At 44.1% G+C, this 15,962-nt stretch overlaps 1 protein-coding gene across 2 annotated transcripts in view; it reads right to left on the bottom strand.

The window, feature by feature from the left end:
* Nucleotides 1-1,181: 1,181 nt before the first annotated feature.
* Nucleotides 1,182-15,962, bottom strand: part of ELAPOR2 (endosome-lysosome associated apoptosis and autophagy regulator family member 2) — a 155,471-nt gene continuing 140,690 nt past the window's right edge. For both annotated transcript variants that reach the window (XM_050936807.1, XM_050936808.1), the window contains 4 exons: nt 15,629-15,755; nt 14,272-14,450; nt 13,055-13,220; nt 1,182-4,424 (listed from right to left, as the gene is read on the bottom strand). In XM_050936807.1, the coding sequence (XP_050792764.1) occupies nt 4,365-4,424; nt 13,055-13,220; nt 14,272-14,450; nt 15,629-15,755 (532 nt within the window). In that variant the 3' untranslated portion in view covers nt 1,182-4,364. The remainder of the gene's footprint in view (nt 4,425-13,054; nt 13,221-14,271; nt 14,451-15,628; nt 15,756-15,962) is intronic.

Raw genomic sequence — 15,962 nt, 5'->3', positions numbered from 1 at the left:
CTGGAGGTGTGCACAAACCAAGACAGAAGCTTGTGATCTCATTGCAGCCCCTCCCCATCTGTACTGTTTAACCAATAGTACGCCAGTGAGGTCACTGGTGATCCCATCAAACCATATCACCTATCCAGCATATATTCCAGGAGGAACTGCAGCAATCACACAAGCCATCCAATAAGAGTCTGATTTCTTCTGCTCTGACTTAAACACTTACTCCTCAAGACGACCATGATGTCCTCCTTCTCTGAAGGAAGACAATAAGGAAGACACATTGGCCAATGGTTACAGATAAGGAGAAAATTGTAAGAGATTAAACCCCCAGAATTAAGTGATACTCACTGCCTTGTGATATCACTGAGGCAAAGGGCTTGGTAGGATTAGACATTTCAAGAAACCGTTCACAGTTACACTAGCTAGGACACAACAGTTTAAGAGTGATTGCCCCCCTCATGCTTCAGGACAGAAACCAAATACTAACAGTCAGGGGTTGAGAAGCAATTTCATCCATTGTGGGAGTTTTATATCTGACTCTGAAGCATCTGGTGGTACTGGCCCTTGTGGGAGATGGAGATGGCTCCTGCATGGCAACGTGTGTTGCTATCCTTCTGGCCATCACACCCTTGGGACAGGAAAACCAAGAATTCCCACACATTCCTTGACAAGCCCCCAATCTCAGAATCTCCTTTTAAACAGTAAACAATAGAACCTCCTCCTTTTATTAGAAGCGCTAACAGCTGCCTACAACTACCCAATGGCTGCTAGTTATGGCCTTGAGAGACCTAATTTTTCCTAGGCTTGGTCTCCAAATCAATCATATAATACACTGCAAGAACTACCAAAAGTAGTCAGAACCAAGGTGGGGAAATCAAATTCTGACTAAAACTTTGTGGCCAGATCCTCTACTGATGTAAATCAGAGAAGCTCCACTGAGTTCAATGGTGCTATCCCAATTTGCACCAGCTTTGGATGTGGCCGAGTATACTCAGCAAAGCTGACTGCAGATCAATTCTCTGCACATTTTTGTCTTTCTGAGAAAACGGCATCAGAGCAGACCCAATCACATCCACGCTTACTTGCCAATAGTTTATACAGCGAGGCAACTTAAATGTGTTTAAGAGATTCAGATGCTTGGATCCAGAATTAAAAGAAAAGCAGGCAACTGCAGTGATAAAAATTTATCCCATTTAATCAATTGAACACATAACAGAGCGCTTTGCATTTGATTATGCCCTTAAATAACAAATTCATACATAACATTGCTGATGGGATGGTCGCTGTGAGTATATTTTGGCAGAATACTAGATGTCACAGGCAACAGTTTGCTTAATGAAGTGTTTCAAGACTTCAAAACTGTGCCTTTTACGGGAACAGGAAAACAGCCTTTTTGTCTATCTTTAGGGAAAGAAAAAGAGAAACAGCCAAAACTCAGCTAAAAGGTATCAGAACAAACTTATTTATGGCTGGAAAATTCCATTACAATCCTTTACACTAGCCTTAAATCACTTCTATAGGCTTAGTTGGTTTCTGCTTCTCATAATGCTCAGCCAGGTGTACCTTTAGGGTGCCCAGAATTTCTTATAATAATGTGACAGATCATTTGGAACCCCATATAAGTAGTGTCATATAGCAAAGGCTGCAGGAGCTGACAAAAAATGCTATTTTATATCTAAATTTGAAAAAGTCATGGGGGGGAAGGAAATAACAAAACATACAAAACCCCTCCTTTGTATTAATAAAACTGAAAGGTAGTTTCTTAAAATTTAAGGCATTTTAACATGTCAGGGATATGACTCCAGCGGCAGAAGAAAAGATGTTCCTAGAAATGAATCCCAATTATATCTCTGTGGCTTGGGAAACGGGTGCAGATAAGAGTAATAGATGAAAACAGTGGTGACAGACGTAATTCCGTGCAAGGTGGGACGTTCCATAGCTCCACCCATCACTAAAGAACACTGCCAAATTTAGCGCAGGCTGCAGTTCTTCCAAAGATCGCAAATTTGCAGTTCAAATATATTTTCACTTCACTGTACAAATGCTGACCAGCTGAAAACCTTTGACACTACAACACACTATCTGAATAAAATTCAATGACCAAAAAAAATCCTCTTCATAAAAGATCAGCAAAGAACTGAAATCTCAAAATCCCAGTTGGCATTTGCTAAGGGAGCATGTCACCATTGCTGACTGCGTGTAAACAATAGGATGATGACAAATACAATGTAAGATAATAAATGTGCAACAGTACAAAATATACAAAAAAACCCCAAATGTATGTAATATACATTAAAAAACATTGAAAAATGGTTCAATACCTCACAAAAATCCCTTCTTTCTGGAAAATGAAACGCTGTTTCAAGAACAAAAAGAAATGTACACAACCTCTGATGAGATGCCCATAGTACCTTCACACAGAAGAACAGATCTCAGTTTCTGCAACTGGATATATAAAATAATTGAAATAAATTTCCCTAAACAAGAAAAAGAAGCTCTAATCTTCATAAAATCTCCTTCACATCTCATAGTGTAATAAAATATTCAGTTTTCATCTTAGATTCAATTTAATTTAGAAGTGGACTCTTCTCAGACTGGTTGATGCAACTCAGTCATACAAAAGCCCAAATCTATATATTCTTTACAGTAAAAACACCATTTTTGCCTGTGTCTTTTCCAAAGTTTTATATGCATTTCACAATTCAGACATTTTATTCTGACGCAGATATAGGTCTGATTAGAGGAACAAGATTGGAGCCTCATTTCTTCCTAGCTTTACGCAACTCTTTCCTTCATAATTTTCATCGATGATTTCATACCCACGTTTTAGTACATTATTTTCAGTTTAACTTGCATTGGAATTTCAGGAAATTACAGTTTTTCATAGACTGGATATTAGGAAGATTACATACTTTTAATGTGGTGGAAAAGTCAGATTTAAAGGATCTTACAATAACTTGTATCGACAGTAGAACCATTTGTATGCTAAGATACATGATAGTGTAACCAACATTAAAACCTGCAGGGGGGTCCTTGTCCCTTTTTAGACCACATACAGGCTAAAGAGTCTGATACTGCCTCTCGACTGCAAATTGGCTCGGTTAGCTTAGACGCTAGAAGTTTGTGGTTCCCCTCGCTCCCAAAGGGTCCAGGATTCAATCCCTACAGATGCTCATCCCAGAGGGCTGACACACAAATGACAACTTGTACCGGGTACTGAACTGCTGTCAACCTCCAATGCTCAGGACAAGCTTCCCCAGGCAGGGAGAATGCATAATTCACATTATGGATCTTTGGTCCCCCCTAGTGTCTAGACCATGTAAAAAGATTTCTGAGTGCTGCTTCTGCTGCTTCTAAACGGACAGATGTGATCTTTCAACTCAGGCAGTGGCAGTGCACACATTTAGGGAATGGCTACCCTTGGAGCGGGGGGTGTGACTCTCAGCTTGCGTAGCCATACTTGCTCTAGCTCTCAAAATAGTTCACTAAATACAGTAGTGTAGCCACAGCAGCACAACAAGTGCCAAGCGGTGCCATGGGCTAGCCACCCTGAGTACAAATACACCTGAACCCTGTGGGTACATACTCGGCACAGCTTGTCCGTGCGGCCGCTGCCTGTGCTACCATGGCTACACTACTATTCTTAGCGTGCTAGATTGATGACAGCAGATATGAAAATGTCTATACAAGCTGGGAATCACACCCTTAGCTGTAGATATAGATATAGCCTCAGATTCAGGAGTGCCTTGTTCAAGCCAACCTAGATGGTCATCATATTGGCATCTATGTGGGTTTGATCCGTGGGTGCAAAATTGGCCCTGCCACACTGAAGGCTGTTGCAGGACATTCAGCCCTTAGCCCCAAAAGCATTATTTTATCCAAGGATCAAAAGTCATCCATGGTTCTGTTTCAAGTGCCATTCCCCATTTTGATTTTAAGAGGGACTTGAAGTTAGGCTACAAAAAGGACAGTACAGAACCTTTGCAGAAAGTTTCGAATCTCTCAGAAAATCAGTTCTTATGATGCATATGAACAAAGTGATTATGCACTGAAAGGTACCAATAAATCACACAGCATGCCTGAGCAATGCACAGGTGAATACAAAACTCATGTCAGTTGCAGTATGTATATCTCTTCCTGAGTTAAGTTTCATTCCTAGTTTGGAATCCAAGCAGTCTGCTTCTTGTTTTTGGCAAGGTACTTGACCATAGAATAAGGCAATCCAATCTTTTGTTTTGATTTCCATCCTCTTTTTTCTTAAATGGCTCAGCATTTCTCACTGCAACCATTACTCTGCTGTCTGCAGGAATATGTTTAAAATGTGGTCCTGTAAAAATAAAAATCAGATTTTTTTCTTTGAAGGTAGTATTTAATCCTCATATATTTTGTGATCTTGAAGATTTCAGCTGAACAGATTCAAAACGATCTTGTTTTTCCTGCAATGCAAAGAGACAAGTTCCCGTCAGTCATCATTTCTCAGATTCACTCTGAAGTGTACAAAAACATCTCTTCACTCAGTATAAAAAGTCCTGGAATAAATTTCTACTCTCAGTACCTTGAGTGCAACTCCTGTTGAAGACTTTACTGAGATTGTGCCACAGTAAATTAGAGTAGAATTTGGCCTTTAAACTAAATTGTAACATCTCTCGAAATTAAAAAGAAAAATTGTACAAACTTCAAAATACCATTGTGAGGTAGAAAGGATATGAATTTTTTAGTGTTTCCTTTATAGGAAGTATATAGATAGTCCACAGGGACATACACAAATGGCATATTTTGCACAGCATTGAACAGAGATGTCAAGGTTATGGATTTTATGATAGAATTACAAAGAAATTACGATGCATTACTGTAAAAAATACAAAACATTCCAGAGTGAGAGCAGTTTGAGCAAAGAACTGAGAATGAGAAACTCCTGAACCAACCCACTTAGGCCTCAGTTCAGCAGAGCATTTAACAGGTGTTGACCTTTCAGAGTGTGACTTGCCACTCCCTTCACTAAGGCTACGTCTACACTACAGTTTATGTCAGCATAACTTATGTCTATCACGGATGTGAATAAACCATCCCCCAAGCAACAATAAGATATACCAATATAAGTGCTCGCGTGCACGGCGCTATGTCATCGACACAGCTTCCGCCGTTCGTGGAGGTGGTTTTATTATGCTGACGGGTAGCACAGCTGCATCGGTACAGCTCTATACGTACAGACATGCCCTGAGGTACCAATTCACCAAACACTTAACCCAGGCATTTAACTTACTATAGGGAGCAATCACTTTGATTTTATTGGGACTACTCACAGTAGTGAAGTTAAGCATGTAAGTGTTTGCAGGTTCGGGCCTAAAATGGGACTATTCCCACGTTTATGCATTTTGCTTAATTGGAGATTGAACTAGAGCTGGGTGGGAAATGCTTTTCCAAGCCAGTGAAAATTTTCGAGATTTCAAAAAAATTTGCTTTCTGCACCAGGAGGAACCAGTGACTTTTGGAAAAATTTGTCATGAAAAACAAGTGAGAGAGGGCACTCAGCTGGGATGTGAGAAACCCAGGTGCAAGTCCCCCACTCCACATCTAGGTTAGTGCACTAGCCACCAGCCTGCAGAGTCAGTTTCTAGTTCAATTTCTCCTGCTGGAGCTGTTCTAAATATATAAATACTTCAATATTCACTGGGCCAACAAACAAGACTGACTCTGCAGCACAGTGGTTAGGTCACTTACCTGGAATGTGGGAAACACAGATTCAAGTTCCTCTTGCAAAGGAAGGATTCAAAGCTGAGTCTCCCACATTCTGGGTGAGGGCTTTACCCACCAGGACATTGGCTATTCTGTGGCACATCAAGCTCTCTCCTGTTTGTTAAAAAAAAATGTTCCGCAGCATGAAAACAAATGTCAAAACCTCAAAATTTTTCCTGAAGTGGAATTGTTTTCTAGCCTGCCCTATAACTTACCTCGTGTGGTTACACCCAAGTTGATTCTCATCCAGAGTATTTCACTAACAACACTGGAGATGATTTTAGCTGGAGCAAAGAGAGTCATTACTGTAAAAGGTAGCAAACTCAAAACTGAGGAGGAAATACGTTTTCACACTATGTGTAATTAGACTGTGGATCTCATTGCCACAGGAGGCTGCTGAGGACAAGAACTCCAGGATATTGGAGAGACGAAAAAGGGTGGGTGGTTTTGAGGTTATTGATGGGAAAAAGTTGAGAATCCTGCAACTGTAGAAGGTTCATGCATCAACACATTGATTAAATTAGGTCTTCATAATGCTAATATAAATACAAACTTGTCTTGCTGTACTACGATATAGATCTTGTTTTAAAAAAGGAGTGGACATGTCTATGGACGACAAGAAAATCTACAGCTATACGACTTAATGCTAACAAATATTTTGGAAAGAGATATGAAACTAAACTCGTGCTTTGGGGTTTAAAATCACTCTCTATTATGATGAGACCTAATGCATGTGCGGGGTCAGATTTTCCCCTAGCTGCCTACTGTAGGGTTTCCTGCACTTCCTCAGCCTGCTTCAGCACAGCAATTACATTCTGTGTTGTTATTACAATAATAAAGGAAAAATATTTATTTGCAGTTTTACATTAGGGGCTCAGCTCTGCATTTCTTATCTAGTCAAAGCTCTCAATAACTTCATGAGAAGTTTTGGAACACAGAAAAGTAATCACCTAGAGTCTGATCCTATTTTTAATATATTTCTGATTTTTTCTCTCTCTGTTGATACATCTTTACATTGTCCCTGTCCCCAATATTGTTTCTCTCTCTTTTCTCTGTTTTTTTTAAAGAAGTTGTACCTCTCATCTTTTGCATTAATGAAGAACGATGCCTATCACATGTGTTTTGAGAAAATATATAATAAATCCCAGTTATCTGCAGGGATATAGGATGCAGACTTGAGAAAGCTAATGAGGTCCTGGAGGCTGAGTTTGACAACTCTGATTATCCAGCAGATGAAAAAAGAAAAAAAAAGCCAGAGATATCTGACAGGCTTATTTGAAAAGGTAACAGTGTACAGGGAAGCCTATTAATATGATCATAGGAACTTGAGTTAAGAATAGTCTGTTTGAACACAGTGCTCAGGTGCGCAAGTGATTGCTATTCTCAGTATAAAGCGCTAAGCTTACTTTTAAACTACAAAACCTATTTCTTCCAGCAATCCTTCCTCTCTTCTTCTAATCATTACAGGCCCAGTCCTGCACACTTCATCAACCAAGCCTTTAAACTCATCAGGACTATTCATGGTAGTAAACACAAAATTCAGCAGCAGAGGTGGTCAAAAACTTTCATTACATTCAGCAGTAGAGAGCTTTCACAAAATCAACACTTCTGAGTCATTGTCTTTTTTGCAAGGTTCAAAATGGGGGGGAGCATATTTTTTGAGGGAATGAGGGACAGAATATTTTGCTTTTTAAAAAAATATCACATTTTTGAAATTTTGAATGTTCAATATGCTGTATTCCCCTCCTCTTTTCTTCTTCTTGCCATTGATTACAATAAAATGAATGATGTCCAGATGCACGGTTCTCACACACACTCTTTTTCATCTGGCCCTTCTAATGTTTCCAAAGTTGAAGATATGTGCAGAATTCATGTCCCTCGCAGATTTCCTCGCTTCCCCGCAGAAATATTACTTTCTGACAGGGAAGCAAAAAGAGAAGCTGCAAGAGCAGTTACGCACCACTCCCTAGCAGTGCAGGGACATCATTTCAGGCACCTGGAGCAGCCAGCAGAGAGGTTGATCACCATGGGGCTGGGGACACCCCAGCCAGTGGCTCCTACCATAGGTGTCTACTTTCTCCAGCACCGGTGAGTGCTCGTGCCCCCTGACCCCGCCCCGATTCTACCTTTTCCCCATCCCTGGCCCTGCTCCCATTCCAACCCCTTCCCCAAAGTCCCCACCCCAACTCTGCCCCCTCCCTGCCCCTATTGGATTCCTTCCCCAAATCCCCGCCCCAACCCTGCCTCTTCCCCCAGCGTGGCATGTTCCCCCTCCTCCCCTCTCCCTCCCTGCCCCACAAAACAGCTGTTTCACGGCGCAAGCACTGGGAGGGAGTGGGGAGAAGCAGGATGTGGAAGCACGCTCGTGGAGGAGGCAGAGGTGAGCTGGAGCAGGGGAGCAGGGCAGGGCCATGGGGAGCTGCTGGTGGGTGCTCAGCACCCATTAATTTTTCTCCATGGGTGCTCCAGCCCTGGCTCCTACCCTGAGCTGCGATCAGCTGCTAGTTCCAGCTGGAGTGGAGGCAAGAGAGGATGGGACTTCCTCTTCCCCTGCAAGGAGTGGCTGGGGCTGTGTCAGACCCACTCCCAGCAACCTCCCCAAGCTGCAGGAAGCTCAGCATCCTCCCGTGCTTCCTGCCCCATCACTCCTCAACTGCAGGGGGAGGGGTCACTATATGGGGAGCTGCTTCCCCATCCACCCAACCCCCGTGCATCCGGACCTCCCATACCCAGACACCCTCGCCAAGCTTCACCTCACATACCCTGAACCCCCCCTACCCCTCCATACCTGAACCCCACCCCACTGAACCTCAACCCCTGCATCTGGAACCCCCTTCACCCAGACCCTCTACCTCTAGACCCCCAACCCTGCACCTAAACCACCCCGCACTGAACTCCCTGCACTCAAACCCCTACACTGATGAACCACACCCTCCCTGCACCACTATGAGTCCCCACCTGAAGACCCCCATGCCACTAACCCCCAACTAGGTGCACCCAGACCACCACCCCACTAAGCCCCACTCTCCCAGCCCCCAGACTTCCCCGCTGAGACCTCCACACCCAGACCCTTCTGCTGAGCCCCAACCACCTTCACCTGGAAGCCCCTGCAGAGTCCCATTGCTCCTGCATCTGGAAGTCCCCCACTGTACATCCAGATCCCCCTACACCTAAACCCCTCACTGAGCTGCCTGCACCCATATTTTCCCACACAGAATCCTCTCATCCCACATCTGGATCCCACCACACTGAGCCCCTTCACACTTGGATCCTGCCTGGTTGAGCCTGTCTGCCCCACACCTGGTGCACCGGCACAGAGAGGCAGGGCCCCAGGGTGTTTCTGGGGCAGACCCAGGCCTTGTGCTGTGTCAGGGTCTCATAGACTCATAGACTCATAGGTCAGAAGGGACCAATCTGATCATCTAGTCTGACCTCCTGCACAAGGCAGGCCACAGAACCCCACCCATCCAATTTTATAACAACCCCTATCCCAGGACCGAGTTATTGAAATCCTCAAAAATGGTTTGAAGACCTCAAGCTGCAGAGACACCACCAGCAAGCGACCCGTGCCCCACGCTGCAGGGGAAGGCGAAAAACCTCCAGGGCACCTGCCAATCCGCCCTGGAGGAAAATTCCTTCCCGACCCCAAATATGGCGATCAGCTAAACCCAGAGCATGTGGGCAAGAGTCACCAGCTAGCACCCAAGAAGGAATTCTCTGCAGCAACTCAGTACCCATCGCATGCAACATCTCCCCGCAGACCATTGAGCAGACCTGTCTGGTGGTAATTCAAGATCAATTGCCCAAATTAACGATCCTATCATAACATCCCCTCCATATACTTATCAAGCTTTGTCTTAAAGCCAGGAAAGTCTTTTGCCCCTACTACTTCCCTCGGAAGGCTATTCCAGAACTTCACTCCCCTAATGGTCAGAAACCTTCGTCTAATTTCAAGTCTAAACTTCCTAATATCCAGTTTATACCCATTCGTCCTCGTGGCTACATTAGTACTAAACTTAAATAATTCTTCTCCCTCCCTAACGTTAACCCCCTTGATATATTTATATAGGGCGAGCATATCCCCCCTCAGCCTTCTTTTGGCCAGGCTAAACAAGCCAAGCTCTTTGAGTCTCCTTTCATAAGGCAGTTTTTCCATTCCTCGGATCATCCTCGTAGCCCGTCTCTGAACCTGTTCCAGTTTGAATTCATCCTTCTTGAACATGGGACACCAGAACTGCACACAGTATTCCAGATGGGGTCTCACCAACGCCGTATACAACGGTACTAACACATCCTTATCCTTGCAGGAAATACCCCGCCTGATGCATCCCAAAATCGCATTTGCTTTTTTAACAGCCGTATCACATTGGCGACTCATAGTCATCCTGCTATCAACCAGTACCCCAAGGTCCTTCTCTTCCTCCGTCGCTTCCAACTGATGCGCCCCCAACGTATATCCAAAATTCTTATTATTAATTCCTAAATGCATGACCTTGCACTTTTCACTATTGTATTTCATCCTATTTCTATTACTCCAGTTTACAAGGTGGTTCAGATCTTCCTGAATAGTATCCCTGTCCTTCTCCGTGTTAGCAATACCCCCCAGCTTCGTGTCATCCGCAAACTTTATTAGCACATTCCCGCTCTTTGTGCCAAGGTCAGTAATAAAAAGGTTAAATAAGATCGGTCCCAAAACCGATCCTTGAGGGACTCCACTGGTGACCTCCTTCCAGTCCGACAGTTCACCTTTCAATACGACCCTCTGGAGTCTCCCCTTTAACCAGTTCCTTATCCACCTTACAACTTTCATATTCACTCCCAGCTTTTCCAATTTAACTAACAGCTCTGTGTGCGGAACCGTGTCGAACGCCTTACTGAAATCTAGGTAAATTATATCTACCGCCAAGTCAAGTGCAGCCTCACCACTGAGTCTGTGTCCCAGGGGCAGGGATGCTGCAGGGTGATCTCCCACCTTTATGCAGCCAGTGGCCTGTGCTCCCCACTGCCATGCTGGAGCCTCTGCATTTATTTATTGACTAATAAAACTTGCAGAATTTTGCAGAATTTTAAAATGTGCACAAAATTTTTAATACGCTTATTAAGTTTGCAGATGATACCAAACTGGGAGGGATTGCAACTGCTTTGGAGGATAAGGTCATAATTCAAAATGATCTGGACAAATTGGAGAAATGGTCTGAGGTAAATAGGATGAAGTTTAACAAAGACAAATGCAAAGTGCTCCACTTAGGAAGGAAAAATCAGTTTCATGCATACAGAATGGGAAGAGACTATCTAGGAAGGAATCCAGCAGAAAGGGATCTAGGGGTTATAGTGGACCACAAGCTAATAAGAGTCAACAGTGTGATGCTGTTGCAAAAAAAGCAAACGTGATTCTGGGATGCATTAACAGGTGTGTTGTGAGCAAGACGTGAGAAGTCATTCTTCCACTCTACTCTGCGCTGGTTAGGCCTCAACTGGAGTATTGTGTCTAGTTCTGGGCACCGCATTTCAAGAAAGATGTGGAGAAATTGGAAAGGGTCCAGAGAAGAGCAACAAGAATGATTAACGGTCTTGAGAACATGACCTATGAAGGAAGACTGAAAGAACTGGGTTTGTTTAGTTTGGAAAAGAGAAGACTGAGAGGGGACATGATAGCAGTTTCCAGGTATCTAAAAAGGTGTCATAAGCAGGACGGAGAAAACTTGTTCATCTTAGCCTCTAAGGATAGAACAAGAAGCAATGGGCTTAAACTGCAGCAAGGGAGGTTTAGGTTGGACATTAGGAAAATGTTCCTAACTGTCAGGGTGGTTAAACACTGGAATAAATTGCCTAGGGAGGTTGTGGAATCTCCATCTGTCATGGTATAATTCCCCACTCTGAACCTTAGCGTCCAAAAGATGGGGTACCAGCATGAATTCCTCTAAGCTCAATTACCAGCTTAGTACTTGTAGCGCTGCCACCAACCAGGAATTCCAGTGCCTGGTACACTCTGGTCCCCCAAAACCTTGCCCGGGGACCCCCGAGACCCAGACCCTCTAGATCTTAACACAAGGAAAGTAAACCCTTTCCCTCACCGTTGCCTCTCCCAGGCTTCCCCTCCCTGGGTTACCCTGGAAGATCACTGGGATTCAAACTCCTTGAATCTTAAAACAGAGAGGAAAATTCACCTTCCCCCCTCCTTCTCTCTCCCCCTCCCAGACTCTCCCTGAGAGAGAAAGTAATCCTAACACAGAGAGAAAATTCATCTTTCTCTCCCCCTTCCCTCCTTTCTCCCCACCAATTCCCTGGTGGATCCAGACCCAGTCCCTGGGGTCTCACCAGAATAAAAAAACAATCAGGTTCTTAAACAAGAAAAGCTTTTAATTAAACAGGGAAAAACAGTAAAAATAATCTTTGTAAATTTAAGATGGAATATGTTACAGGGTCTTTCAGTTATAGACACTGGGAATATCCTCCCAGCCTAAGTATACAAGTACAAATTAAAATTCTTCCAGCCAAATACAAATTTGAACTCCTTCCAGCCAAATACACATTTGCAAATAAAGAAAACAAACATAAGCCTAACTCGCCTTATCACCTAGTACTTACTATTTTGAATCTATAAGAACCTGTATCAGGGAGACTGGAGAGAAACCTGGTTGCACGTCTGGTCACTCTCAGAACCCAGAGAGAACAACAACCAAAATCTAACAGCACACACAAAAACTTCCCTCCCTCAAGATTTGAAAGTATCCTGTCCCAATTGGTCCTCTGGTTAGGTGACAGCCAGGCTCACTGAACTTGTTAACCCTTAACTATCTGTTTATGACACCATCTCTAGAGATATTCAACAGTAGGTTAGATAAATGTCTATCAGGGATGGTCTAGACAGTATTTGGTCCTGCCATGAGGGCAGGGGACTGGACTCGATGACCTCTCGAGGTCCCTTCAAGTCCTAGAGTCTATGAATCTATGATTTTTTTGGCACAGCACGCCCTCAGGAGCAGGTAACCTTACTGGCATAAAGTAAGTCTTAGGTTGCTCACTCATGTCAAGTCTCCTTAAGCCTGAGGCCTAGTGTGGCTAAGTTGAGGTCTTTCAGCCCTTAGTCTGCAGGCCTTGCATTACACTGCCTTACCTTACTTGTATACCTAATACACGCTTGTCACTCCTAAATACTTGTCAAATTTATATTTATATAATCCTGTCCTACTTCTGTCTATTCATCATCACACATTGACTGCATATGAAATAACATAACCACAACAATAACACAACTAAAATGATAAAATGAGCTAATTAGCTATATTAAACTAACAGTGTCAACAAAAATTATAATATTAATGCTCACCTTTGTTGCCAATGACTTCAGCTTTCCCAGCAATGACTGTTTATTTGAATATACTATTTCCTCTTCGTTATCTTCTCCTTCCATTATAGCACAGCTGTCAGCAGCTGGAAGCTCACACTCTTTCGAGTTAGCTGTCATCACTAATTTGGAATATTTATACTCCAACCTAAAAGCACAAACCTGGACAGTTATTTTCTTAATATCCCATATTCTAGCTGCAACAGTGCAGGTGGTCAGAACACTATCTGCACCTATTCCGTAGGGTTATTTGTTAAGCATTTGTAAAGAATCAGAAGTTATGTTTTAAGAACCAGAAGTAAGAGAGCATGACTGAACTGCATTAGCAGCTCATCCATTTCCTGTTTTCCAGACTAGAACAGAACAAACTCCATCCCATAAAATCTTTAAATCAAAGACCTTTAGACTTTTTCTAAAAGATACACTCAAGACCAAGCAGAAACTGTAAGCTTGAGTCAGGAATCACTGGGTAGAAATCTGTGGCCTGTATTATGCAGGAGGTCAGCCTTGATGATCATAATGGTCCACAGGGCTGGCTCCAGGCCACAGTGCACCAAGTGCGTGCTTGGGGTGGCATGCGCCGGGGGGCGCTCTGCCAGTTGCCGGGAGGGCGGCAGGTGGCTCGGGTGGACCTCCCGCAGGCGTGCCTGCGGAGGGTCCGCTGGTCCAGCGGCTCCGGTGCAGCATTCGCAGGCACGCCTGCGGGAGGTCCACTGGACCCGCTGGACCACCGGACCCCCCGCAGGGAAGCCTGCGGGAGGTCCACCGGAGCCACGGGACCGGCGAGCAGCAGAGCACCCCCCGTGGCATGCCGCCGTGCTTGGGGCGGCGAAATTGCTAGAGCCAGCCCTGATGGTCCATTTTGGTCTTAAAATCTATGACCTTACTCATCTCTATTGCTTCCAGCCTTAAGCCAACCTCTGTCAGGAGTTAGGAGGAAACTTCTCATGGCTATCCCACAACTGCCTATTTCAGGGTATCTTGCACTTTCCTCTGCAGCATCTGTTATGGCCATTGCTGGAAACAGGAAATCGGAGTAAGTGGATCACTGGACTGATCAGGTATGACATTTCCCTACACTGTGTTAGGGTTTAATTCGAAGTCCAGTGGAATCCATGGGAGTTTTTCTAGTGACTTCAATGAGCTCTGGATCAGCCTTTTGATTTATTTTTGTATGTCACCTCAAGTACCATACTTACTTCTGATTTTTCTTCCAGAAGTAGCAGGTTAAGGCTATGAGCAGCACAGCTGTGAATGCACCAACACCTGCTCCAACTTTTAACCAAAAGTCCATGGTTTCACAGGTGCTGACCCGTTTCTCAGGCAAGGCAATCCCCTTCATGCATTGCTTTGGCTCATTCCAGACATATAAGGTTTCCTTTCAAAATAAAAAAGAGAGAGAGAGAGAGAGAATACAGAAAAGTGATGTGAATGTAGAGAATGTTTATGGACATTTTGAGGTTAAGCCAATAACATGTTTTTGAGGAAGTGAAATTACAGAAAACAGAGGTGTTATTTACTTTAAAAAATATATATTTATCATATCAGGGGCAGATTCTCGACTGTGTTATGCACCTTTTCTCCATACACTACAGGGACGTATACTGTCTGTAAATGCCTGGGAGAAATCCCTGATGGCACAAGCGTATTGCTGTCAAGTCCTCTGCCTATGCCCCCACCCCCAATCCCATTCAGCATGGAGGAGTGTGTTGGGAAAAGGGAGTAGGTGTGGACCCTACCCTATTGGAGCAACTTAGGGTATGTCCACATTGCACTCAGAGATGTGACTATACCCCAGGTAGGCATACCCATGCTAGCTCTAATCTAGCCTGCTCCCCCAAAACAGCAGTGAAGATGATGCACACACCCTGGTTCTGGCCAGACTAGTCCATGCTGCTGTGTCTTCTGTGCTAGCTAAACTATACCGACATGAGTGGCAATCATGCCTCTGATTGCAGTGTAGACATACACTTAGAGCAGTGTGGCAGCTACTCTATACTAAACAGGGGCTTGGGACAACCCTAATTATCAGGGAGCTGTAACAGGGCTCCCCAGCGCTCTGACCCCTTGCTGAATTCTCGTGCAGGGCAGAATCTAACCCATGTCTCCAAAATGGCTTGGCCTAGTGAGATTTAACAGTAAGAATAATTTTGGAATGAGACCCAACTGCACTCCCCTGCATCATGGCTGCAGGCACGGGAAGGGGACAAAGGATGTATGCTCAAAGCTTGCTCCTCACACAGGCTAGCAGAGATTGGGATGGACAGAGAGGGAAATGGGTGGAGCCTGCCTCTGACATGGTGGTCAGAAGAGCAGATCTGGAATGGGGAAGGGTTAGTAATCTGCGAATGGAGAAGGCCAGTAGCAGATAACTTCTCCCGGGAGCAAAGAGGGAGTGGAATGAATTGTGAATCTTTCCCCGGTCTGCTCTTGGAGCAGCAAGGCTAGGTGATGTACAGGCACAATCCAGCCCTGTGGCTTTTACACAGTCAGTTTAACAGCACTCCCAAGACTACACAACTCATCCAATTTGACTAGAAGGCTTCAGTCCTCTACCTGAAATCCCTTTTTACAAGCTCCCTCAATCTCATGGTAGTCATGCTCTGTGCATAAAGGGCAGGCTTCTGCACTTTCCCACATGAAGTAAAAGGTGCATCCATCACAGGTACCAACAGGGCATTTGCTAGGAGAAAAGCAAAGTTTGGTTAGCACTTGTGACATAGGTTTCATTACAGGGAAAGGAGAACTGGTCAGGATTCTCTGCCTCCAGCCTACTGCTCAAGAGCGCTAATAATAATTACGATAATTAATAACCACCCATTGATTCAACATTTCCAAAACAAACAAAAAAGCCAATCAGTTAAATATCTAGCTTCAAATAAAGAAGGTG

The sequence above is a fragment of the Gopherus flavomarginatus genome, chromosome 1 (assembly GCF_025201925.1).
Source record: "Gopherus flavomarginatus isolate rGopFla2 chromosome 1, rGopFla2.mat.asm, whole genome shotgun sequence".
In the NCBI taxonomy this organism is placed as follows: domain Eukaryota; kingdom Metazoa; phylum Chordata; order Testudines; family Testudinidae; genus Gopherus; species Gopherus flavomarginatus.
The sequence above is the reverse complement of the archived record's forward strand: the minus strand, read 5'-3'. Positions and strand labels throughout refer to the sequence as shown.